The 11,850-nt window shown below is 35.9% G+C and overlaps 1 protein-coding gene across 1 annotated transcript in view; it reads left to right on the plus strand.

Moving 5' to 3' along the window:
• Positions 1–11,850, plus strand: part of SHISA9 (shisa family member 9) — a 202,915-nt gene that overhangs the window by 15,354 nt on the left and 175,711 nt on the right. Inside the window, exon 3 of the mRNA XM_009639576.1 lies at positions 1,031–1,158. Coding sequence (XP_009637871.1) covers positions 1,031–1,158 — 128 coding nt within the window. The remainder of the gene's footprint in view (positions 1–1,030; positions 1,159–11,850) is intronic.

An 11,850-nucleotide genomic window follows, 5' to 3' on the forward strand; every position in this document is an offset into this window, starting at 1 on the left:
AAGTCAGTGGTAAAACTCCATAGCCCAGAATCACAGAGTTAGATGTTGCCATGCTGAGAGTTTCGGAGCTTAAAACTTAGTCAGTAACTCTGGATCCACAAGGCTCATACAGGTGTGTGTGCTTATCTGTATGCCTAAGAATGGACTTACACTCAGCAGGACACTCAGTAGTGAAACTAGTCCTTAGAAAATACACTAGAGCAGGATGAATCTGTCTCTCTTTCAGATATAGTTACTGCAGCTCTGCAGAAAAAGTCCACAACCAGCATCAGGTTGGGCCTAGCCTAACTGTCAGGAATCCTTTTGCTTGCTCCCTTGCTGCTAGCATAAAGCTTTCATCCTGTTTCTGAACTGATTTCAAAGCAGCAAGGAGTATTCCTGTGCAAGCTTTGCTCCATCTTAATGACTAGGACACTCCTGGAAGTTAGAAAAGACATTTTGATCTCCCATTCTGGATGGGAAAAGCTTAAATTCCTGATCATGCAGAGCACTATGCCTACTGGATTTCTACATGAAAATCGTGTGATCTTTCAACTTTGGCGACATTTTTTAATGAAAATGGCAAAGACTATTTTGTGGTGTGATGCTCTGTGCAAACGCATATGTGAGAATTTACTTTGACAGGCCCTGCTGGTAATACAGGTGTGAAGATAACTAGTTTGTGAAAGCTACAAACAGGGGCTAGGTGCTGAGGTGCTCAGCATAACCAAGATGGCAATGTTACTGAGCACATGCAATGGCAGAACTTGACAAGTCTCAACAAACTTAAATTATGTTCCTACAAAGCCAAGACAGCTGAAGAACTTAATGTGTTTCTGAGTATTACTGCTAGCACACTAAGACAAGCAAAAAAGAGCCTTAGGTGCAAAGTCTCACAATGAATCTGATTCCCTGATTTTGCTGTGAAAGGAGCTGGTTTCTCCAGCAGACTTTATGATAGACTGCATCTGAAACTAAAAAACATAGGAATATATTGGTAATGCCTTATGGATTTTGCAACAGGTTCATTTTGATTTTGTTTGGTTTTCAGGGCTCTTGCTGATGTTATGCGACCTCAAGGTCCTTGTACAACTGATCATATGGAAAGAGATCTAAACATTGTAGTACATGTGCAACATTATGAAAACATGGAGACAAGACCTCCTCCAAATAATTTACGTAAGTTGCATCATAACTTTATCAATATCTGGAATGCTGGCACTAAAATGAGCATTATGAAATAAAAATTGCTGGATGTCAAATGACGATCAACAGTACATGGGCTCTTGCAAATTAGAAATATTCTTTACTTCAGAATTAGAAATATTTAGGACTTCCTAGTGCAAATAGTGCAACACTAAGAGAAAGCCATTTTGTATAGAAAAATTATTTATTATTTATTTTTAATTAGTTGTCTTGGTTGACTAATACTGGATGTGTATCTTTGTCTCCTTCTACCTGGTGTTTTGGCTATGCCATCAAGCTATGCCTTATTCTATGTTTTGTTATTCCAAAATATAGATAGTTAACCTTACAGCAAGATTTAACAAGATGTTTCATGGGGTTGTAACATTCAATAATAAAGCAGTCTCATTAAGCTGTTGTATCATCTCCACTAGTAGAATAGTTAAAGACTTTCCTGGAGAGCATCAAGTTGTGTGTGGTTTTAACTTTCTCACTTTTTTTTCTCTCTAAGGGAAAGGCAAGAGGAAGATTATTATGTTAAGTTTTAAATAATATTTTTATTCTGTATCTGCTATTATGTGTTTATGTTGAAGGCAAGGAAAAAATGCACCTTGGAGCTTCAGAGGAAATGTGGTGACATTTCAAGTGTTTCTGAAGTCATAGGCAACTTATTTCTCAGTCTTGTATGACTCTGGTCTTGTACTGACCACAGTACCAATCTTTCTCATGCTCAGATAAATTTTCCTTTTGTGATGAACAGTTCCACTACAATTTTAATTTGCATATATAGTTACGCATTATATATTAGTCTATATATCGAACATATAAGTATACATGCATACAAATTATAGATAATATATTTGCAAATTCAAGTTCAGTATATTTAGAATAGAAAAGGGTATCATTTAGGAAGGTTTAGGCAGTGGATGGTTTTATTCTGTGCTGTAGATCAATGTAGACATGCATTTTACTGCAAATATATTTCTACTGCATTGGTGTTTGGATTTTGAAACATTTAAAGTACACGCATCAGTCTTTTCCTTATATTTCTGTAACTACAGAAAGCAGAAAATTTGCTTATATTTGGACAAAAAATGAGTTTTATTTGGACTGCACTGTGCCGTTATTGTGAGATTTTACTGCTTTCTTTTGGGGAACGGTGTAAAAATAACGGGAGAAAGAGCAGATTCATACGTTGCATGCGTATGATACTTGTTTTGTGGTAGAGGATGACTATGATTTCTTATGCGCGTGGTTACAGAGTAATAGGAGAGAATTAAAGCTGTGACCTCTAATAAAGATACCGCATATAGTGAAGTGTGACACCTAATCTGTCTGCACTGCTCTCCAGCAAAGTACTTCCAAATGGGCCTGTGCAGTTCTACACTGCAGAGGGGGAAGTGCATACATACTGCAGCACTGCATCCCTAATTGTATAAAACCTCACCACTTGCGGAGGGGAACTTATGCTTCTCTCTCAGTTAAAGGTGCTCTAGCCCCCTGGAGCTGGGGTGGTGAACTTCTGAAGGTTTCAGGAGTATGCACTATATCTCTCTTTTCTCTGTGGATTAGCTCTTCGCTAATCTCTGATCCTGCCTGTGACCATGTTTTCAAGATCCCAAATGGTAATGAAGTTAGGGTACAATTCTTATCTTCTCTCATATGTGAAATGTTTATCTAGAATCCCAGTTAATGAAGGAGAGAGAAAGTGAAGAGATTCTTACTGCATTGATTGTATCCAGATTTTTGTAATCACCACACCGGGACATTTTGCTTAAAACTCTTTGTATACTGCAACATATGACATAACACAGCGGGTCTTTAAAGTCATTGTTGCTTGGATTTGAATTCAGATTTAAGCCTTGCTTCTATAAACTCTTGTATATGAATGCAACTCAGAGCTACATATTTACTACATCAAGAAAGAAAAAAAAGATACATTTAATAGTACCTTAGGATCTTGGCTTATGATGACTCCAGACACCTGTACCACCTCTGTCTCAGAATTTGGCCCTGCGGCACACATGGAAACACATATGTGAAACAGCTCTTGCACCACTGCAATTTACAACATAGAAGCACTACTGCTACTTTGGAGCCATCTTAATCCATCGGGTAATGAATAGGGGCAGTACCAAGACTGCTTAAATGCCGGTCAGCCATCCCTGCTACAGATGGAAACCTCAGAAGCAAGCAGCTACGATGGTAACTGTTTCAGTCTTTAATCAACTTTATGGATTACGTCAATCATATTACATTGTTCAATGCAGACCTTCAAGTGGTGAAATTACTCAAGGCATTCTGTAACTGGTATTACATACATTTACTTCGTAGCAAATAGATCATTATTCTATATTTGTTGCCATTATATTCCCTCATAAACTCATCTAAAAGATGACTAAATGTCCTACTAGAACTACCCAGAACATCACAAATTATTAAAGTCTGTTAAGAGCATGTGCATTTATGGTGCAGAAAAAAATCTTTATTAAGAAAAATTAAGATACATTTTCCAAGTCTAGTATGTTAGCAATTTGAAATTTTATAGTGGAGTTCTGAAACACTACAAGAGTGGATATTACTTGCAGAAACTTTGGCAGTGCAGCATTACCTACTACTAGTGCTGGAAAAGTGACAGGCTTTTTTGGGTATTTTTACAAGCAAATAAACCAGAGTGAATTACAGCTTTCATAGAAATTCTATTCCAGATATTTACTTATATAGAGAAAATGAAATGGTACAAAATTATAGCATCAGACACTTTGATATGTATTTTTTAAGTTTTCTTTTCTAAGTTACCACTTTCTGTCTACTAGCCATCTCAAAATGAGACTTAAAAATTTGAGACTGATGTACTTTTCACAATGGTCCATAGATATGAAGAGGGCAGGAAGAATTTCTTAGGCATTATGTATCCCTTCCATCCTGCATCTTTTGGAGTACTGAAGACAAACTATTGAAGGCTAACCATTATTTAAAATGTTCTAATTTGAATGTTCATTTGCTCTTTCTGCCCTCTTGAAAAACTTTTTGTTTGATGTTGCCAACCCATTCTGAAAGTGTTTTATGAAGGGAAGCTTTGTCAAAATGACAAACTTCACATGGTTTCTGACACTAAAAATGAGTGTGTTTTTATTTCTGGACTGTTTGTTACTAGAGGACAAAGATTTTCTAAGTTGCATGCAGCCAGCACAGCTATTTGCCAAAACTAGCCACAAGGAGAGATCTCTTTTCAGCATCTTGCAGTTTACCGTTTCTCACCCCTTTATTCTTTTTTATTTTTTTTATTTTTTTTATTTTTTTTATTTTTATTTTCTGAATATCAGAAAAGAACAACCATACTGGAGGTTCTAGAAAAACATAGGGTTTTTTTTCTTTTCCCATGTTAATCCAGACAACCTAGATGCTTTTTAGTAAAAGCTGTTTTGTCCTTAGAGGTTGTTAGTTGTCATAATTTTCTTCCAGTACTGTGCTTTACTTAGGATTACTTTTCCGTTATTTCCCTTCATTCATACACATTAGAAGGTAGTGGTGCTTTGTAAACAAGCAGCAGATATCTATGAAGAATCATAGCATTCAAGTTTTCTAACATGGAATATTAAATAAAATAAAATGAAAAAAAGAGGATATATAGAAGTTATATTAAAACCATAAAACCAAAAGCAGACCTTCCTGCAGAATTTGTTTTGTTCATCTCTGACTTTCACGAATCTTAAGAAAGCAGCAGCATTCGAGATTTTCTTTTTTTCTTTCTACTTATTGTGTTAGAAGTAATCAATTTATTCAACATGTTGGGATTATAACACTGGTGCAGTGGGAGTTAGGAGGCTTTGTAGCTACATCTTCATTGCTGAATCGTGATTGCTGCTATTACTTCTAATTCATAATCTATGACAGCAGAGTGAAACAAATAATTAAGTTAGTGGTATCTACAGTCACTTTTCCTAATGATCAGTAAAAGCTCTGTTACTGCCTCCTCAATAACAACTAGCCTTGCACTAGTGTATTTAAAGCATTTATGTGGACTCCCAAGATAAAGGTGACTTCAAAGGGAAGCCAATTTTAGATTATGGAGGTTTTAAGATGAAAAATGCTAGCCTTTAGTTAGTTGGGCATGTATAGATTATTTCTTCATTTTGAATTTAACATTAAAAAAAAAGAAGCAAATTGTAAACACACCACTCGAAGGAAGTGTTGCACTGTATCAAATGGCCAATTTTAATACTGGCCAGGGATTTGCAGCACATGTGATTAAAATTACTTTTTCTCCTCTTAAATATATCTGCAAGGGAATAATGTGTTTGCTACTGCATTTGATTGTCAGTTGTCCTGGATACTTACTGACTACAAATGCTAATGCTGAAAACAAAGCTAAGACATTTCTGTAACTGGTGCCTTATGATAAGTTAACTTTTGTTATTTCTTTGTTTCTGGGTTGAGACAGTAAGCATTTAAACAGGAGGGTATTTTTTTAAGTTCTTGTGTATTACAATAAGTGTTCTGTGTTGCCTCTTCCCGTGCTTTCCCCCATTTCTGTAAATAGAAGCTCAGCCTCTGTTTTCCAGTGAGAGAGACGGTCACTAATTTTACACTGTGAAAATACAGTTAGAATTTGCAGGAATTTTTTGCGGTCTCTTTCATCCCTAGTGAATATGCTTTTTGTTGTTGTTGAATATGGCAGTCTTTAGCAAACTAATTATTTTTATGTTTAACATACATAAATATGTTTATATCAGATGATTCATCGTATCGCATTCCCTAAGCATAATTCCTACTGTTGCTCACTGGAAATAAGCATAGAAGCATATTAAGAAACTTTAGCAAAGAGAAGTAGTATTCTTTGAAATGTGAAGCTCTTGAAGTATATAAATCATGACAACTAATTTATTTATACAGTAACTGGTGGCCAATGAATTGCATAACACTGAAGAAGCAGTCATTGAGAATGTGCAGGTAAAACCGTAACAACATGCTTCTGGTGATAAGGGCCTTGACACTTGACTAAAAACCTTGTTCATACAGAGGACTGCAAAATTCAAAGGAAGGAGCAAATAACTGTGTGTTTGACCTTGTTGGTATCTAAGTTGCTTGATTACAGCAAAATGGTGTTTTTAGGCCTGGCTATATGCACGGGTCTAGGCCAGAGGAATTGGCTATGTTCTTCATGAACTTCAGTTGGCTGTTTGCCTCCTCACTTAGAAGGACAAAGTACAGTCAGAAAACCTGAGCTGTATAGACAGGGCTCCAGCCATGTTTTATGAGTGAAAAGATGGACAACACCAATAAGTTTTCAGCCAAGAACAAGATAGTTTTGCACACTGACAGAAGGAGAAGTGAAGAAGTACTGCCAATGGAGTGCTCAGAGACAATGAAGAATGAGGGAGAATAAAATGGCTAGTTTAATTGGAGAATGTACTTTGCAAGAAACTGCAGTGTTATGATGGAGGGAAGGGACTGTATTCAGTAAATGTTGGGCATTTGTTTCCATTAAAAACTTTAGTTTTCACTGCCAGTATGCAAAAACTCATTTTACTGGGCTTTCTATGCGATATCCAAGAAGCATTTTAACACTATTAAAAAAAAATCTGATAATTTAGATTAAATTCCTGAGCTAAAAACTGGTAGATTTACGTTAACCCCAGGAGAGGGCTATTTATTACATTTTGATTGCAATATACAACAAGGAGGACAAATTCCACATTTAAATTATACACTTTACAAAACTAATCATCCAAGAAAAAGCCCACACTACCATCACCAGCCATGTCAAAAGAAATACTGTATTTATTAAATATAATTTCTGTCTCAGGTTAAAAGCTTCAAGCTGCTTTGTCACAGCTATCTTGAGACCACTTTTTAAAACACTTTAAATAAACTTCTAGATACTGACTTCAACTGAAATTATGCTACCAGTAGAACTTCAAAGCATTAGCAAATTGGTGATAGAATTTTTGTTAATATGATTAAAGCTAGAGCAATGCATTCCAGAGCTCCAAAACTTCCATGCTGGAAACAAAATTTCCCATAGAAACTTAGTCTGAAGATGCATTTCTCTTGCAACTCAGTCAGTCACTGTAAGACAGTAATATTTAATCAGTTTTGAATGTGTGTTTAGCCTCACAGTCATTAATATAAAAAATGTTTCTAATTTACATTCAGATTTTAATTCAGATGCATGATGCTGATTTATGAGAAGATGCTATGAAACTTCTTGAAACACCAATGAATATTTTCAAGGAAGTTAATTACAACCTGAGAATGAGAACTGCTGAGTTTGTTTAGGAAAGACAAAAAGTAAAACAAATGAAACATCTCATTAGTCATTGACTGTTGTACATGTCATCAATTAATTTTTTTTTTAAAAACAGGATGATTTTGAAAATGTTGATATATATCATACACAATAACTTTTTCTTGATAACTACACCAGTCTTCACCAAGTGTAATATGTCAGAACTCTAGCAATGCTCCTACCATACAATTAATTCCACGCCATTGGAATCATCCTCTTGGCTTATTCTGGCAAATGAAAAAAAAAAACTAAAGCAAATAATAAACACAAAATTTTGCATGAACAAGGACTGAGGGATTGCATCCTGCATCTATAATCAAATAAAACTATGAACTTAACATCATTATGTGTGTTCAGTGGGTCTCTTCTTTATTCTAAAATACTTGTTAGATACAATTTTATTGGAAACTCTATGAGAATGTCATGCATCCTACCTGCAATTTTAGTCAGTGGGATACATTTTGAACCATATGGTAAGTCTTCGTAAGCTCTGCTCCATATAACTATTTTCATTAGGACTGAACAATGAACTTTTTGCTCTATTTTTCTTCATTTATTGTACAATAAAACAATTACATTAGATTACTGCTTTGCATCCTATCATTTACTTCCAGTCAGCTTTAATTCAGATAAATTTGACATATCTTAATAATAATATGCATCAATGTAAAAGGTATTTGGGAGAAATATGGTTAATCACTGACATTATCCTGTAGCAGCAATAATTAACATTATGGTAATAAAAATTATTTAGAATATATTTTTACACTTCATAATGTAGCTTAAAAGGCTCAATTATTATTTAATAAAAAAATATTGTCATAAGAGAGCATTGCTGTACTATGGTATTATATAGGCAGCTTCAAGTCACATGACAGCAGACTTGCTTGACAGCAGACTTGAAAAGCACATATAAAGGATGAGACTCATTTTGCTGTCATTGGGGTACAGATTAAACTACCTCGAAATGTTACCCAATAGTACAGGGATGTATTTACCATTTACAGTTATATGTTTCTCTTGTGATTTCACTTTTATTTCTGTACCATCAGCATAATTATTTAATAAGGGTTCAGTTCCACAAGTGTTTGTATTAGGTATTGATATGCCCTGTCATCAAATACTCACCTGAAAACAAAGGCAATGCTCAGAAGAATAAGCATCCTCTACTGTTTTGGCACTTTGCAATCTAAGTTTTACTTATTAAGTTTTATTAATGAGGTGCTATTCCTACTCTATACTACTCAATTTAATATCTAAAATGGTATTTTGTCCTTGGACAGGTACACTGAATAATAGCATTCTCAATGTTGAATAACTTCAAGTGCAAAATATTCCCACTATTAACCACAAGTGTCAGCAAGATCAATCACCGGTGCTTCATGCCTGTTGCAATCTTTCATGTCACTGGGATTCCTGATGTCGAAAACTGGTACAGGAAACAATGCCAAACTAATAGGAATTGAGTTTTGGAAAAAAAAAACAACCAAGCAACCCAACAATGCAACCTTTTTATGATTGTATTCTGCCAGATTTTAGCTCCTTAAAATGAAGAGGATAGAGATCCCCCCCCCTTTTTTAACATGACATGAGTCACCTCATTGAAAGGCAAACAAAAAGTACCTTTCGCTTTCACTGTTGGTTTGCCAACATCATCACACAAACTAGACTTGCCTTTTCCATACCAAAACAATATTGTTTTTAACTGTTGACTTACAGCTTAATCATCTCTCTAAATCCATTAACTCCCAACCTCATATTTTGTCTCAAAAATCATGGATTGTAATACAAATGATAAAAACATACATTCATTAATACATCAGTTTCTGTCCATGCTTTCAGGCGCAAGTATTAACTATTGCAAACTGATATATCCACAGCTAAACATATACATTTTTTATCACTCTGGCTGTGTGAAACTTTGATACTATATTTTAGATGTTAAATGCATTTATCAGAAATTTAACATTCTGTAAAATTACCCCTCTGTTCATTTTTCAATCAGTCATACCAACTTTGCCAAGCAGAATCAGTACAGTGGTTACAAAATAAAGTAGAAGAGGTTGGCTGCATACATTACAAAGCTTATGAATACACATCCCAGTATTACGAGGCAGTTGTGATACGTTATTCAGTGTGAGAGATTTGCACAAATTTCAATCTACAGCTTCATCCATAAATGATTTTCAGTACCTTTGTTCTATGTTCTCTGCTTTATATCATAACTTTCCTTGAAATGTACACATTGGCTCTGACTCCAGTTTTATTATCATATGATAAAGTCAAGAAGGGAACTGAGTGTGTTTAATATTTATGAAATAGCTTTGTTGTTGATTTTTGTAATAGAAAAAATAGTTGAAAAAAACCTCTGGAAGCATGGTACAAAACTACATTGATAATCATTCCCAAATGATTACAATGTGGATTTTAATGTTTTCCTAGGTATACTAATAGATTTAATCTTTAATTTTTAGATACCACATTTAAATTAAGTGGCTTTTAAGAACCCTTCAGTAACATATTTTTGTTTTCAATTTATACATTTAAGAAACATGTCCATGCACCCAAGCTTAAGGCTATAACTATACTTCTGAATCCGTAATGAATTTGTAACATAATCCAGAATAATCCAACTGTCTTTTACCATCCACCCCTTCCCAGTTAAAGGAAATGAACATCTGATAAATAGTTATTTATACACATACACGAGTATACACAAAGGAGAGTGTGCATAACAAAATTTGGACACTACTGGAGTTAGCAATTTGTTAGCTGGAAGTGCCCACACTAAACTGTTTCAAACACAGATCTGTTTTTTTACCCTGAAAAGTTTGTTCTCACTGTGTTAGTTTGCCTTTTACACTCTACAGCACTAGCCAGGAAAAAAACCCCAGCCTTTCCCATGTAGGCAGTTGCTCTTCCAGGGCTAACCTGATCATTCCTTATCACTTTTGAACTGCTTTATTGTTTTCTCTTAACAAATTCTCCATGCACCCTAAACCTTCTGCTTCCTAGTGCTGTCTCTTCTGCTGCCCGTAACAAGCTGGTCCTCCCTGACTACAAATACTGTTTGATGATGCTAGTTTTTGTTGGTTTAGAAAGTCTGCGGTCAGCCATTCTGGACAACATACAAAAGAATACTGCAACACAGAGAAGTATGGCAAATGTCTACTAGCATTTCACCTTGTCAGCGGGGCACTGAAGATTAACTACTTTCAGCCATAAATTGCAAAATGGTAGTGGATGCGATTCAGAGGTGGGGGTAGCGACAGTCTGTGAGCCTTGCAACAGAGGTAGGATTTTGACAGTGCTTACAGTAATGGCTAGTTTAAGCCAATTAGATGGAATTCTGATTGGTCAAAAGTCATAGTAAAGCATTCACCATCTTTAACGGCTCAAGGATTTTACCCAGGGGCACTACAACTTGCTTAGGACCTCATATATATCTTATTGAGGGGAATTATGGTCTTGTTATTAATCTTGAATAAGGAGAGAGATAAAGGCATATGCAGGAAGTTTATCTTGTGGCTTTGCAAAAAAAAACATTATACAGCTTAGGCAATTCAGTGTTGGAGAAGGAAAAATGCATGTTCATTGCCAAGAGTAATAAAAGCTAGTCAGGGGAAGTGCAGTGAAAACTACCAAGTAATTTACCAAATTAAACCCTTCTGAGAAGCGTTTTGAGAGGCCAGGAGGCTAGAAGTAGTTTCCAGCTAGATGTACTTTCCATTTTTGTTCTGATTTCAGGAAAGTTGGGGAGTCTGCAAACGAGGAAAATGTCCATGCCCTTGGCACACAGGAGAAAGGGAACCTTTCGTGCTCTTCCTCCATGCGCCTCCCCTTTGGCAGCACAGCTGCTGGAGCTGAACAACTGTTGTCACCCCCAGTATGCAGAACAGGCCTCTTGGAGGGCTTGTACGGATACTGAATTCTCAACCGCTGAACTCTGGCACAAAATAGAATTGCAGGTGGCAGCTTTCACTTATGTAAATGGTCTAAAATTTCTCTGGAACCTTACGTGAGTAGAGAACTGAGCACAGTGGAGATTGGTTTCACTGAGGCCCTTCCAAGTACGGAGGGATCCAAGTCAGCACGTTAGTAAGGGGGTAGTTGGCCAAGAACAGACTAACTGGTCTGCTAGTCTGGCCAGGTGGGTTTGGCCTGTGTAGAGCAATATGCTTATATCATTTGGAAGCAAATTAATAGATGAATTCATCCCTGTGTGAAAAAGAATGAGGCCTACTGACAGTATTTTATGAACAGCTACCAAAAAGGAAAAGTAGTCCTTTCAGCATCATTCTCATCCAGGAGTTAAACTAAGGAAGCTGATGGTGACTTACATATTTTTGCTCTTTCTTTCATATATCTGAGGGCCTGAAGGAGTTGCTGTGCAG

Source organism: Egretta garzetta, unplaced genomic scaffold (assembly GCF_000687185.1).
Source record: "Egretta garzetta isolate BGI_Z169 unplaced genomic scaffold, ASM68718v1 scaffold575, whole genome shotgun sequence".
NCBI classification, from domain to species: domain Eukaryota; kingdom Metazoa; phylum Chordata; class Aves; order Pelecaniformes; family Ardeidae; genus Egretta; species Egretta garzetta.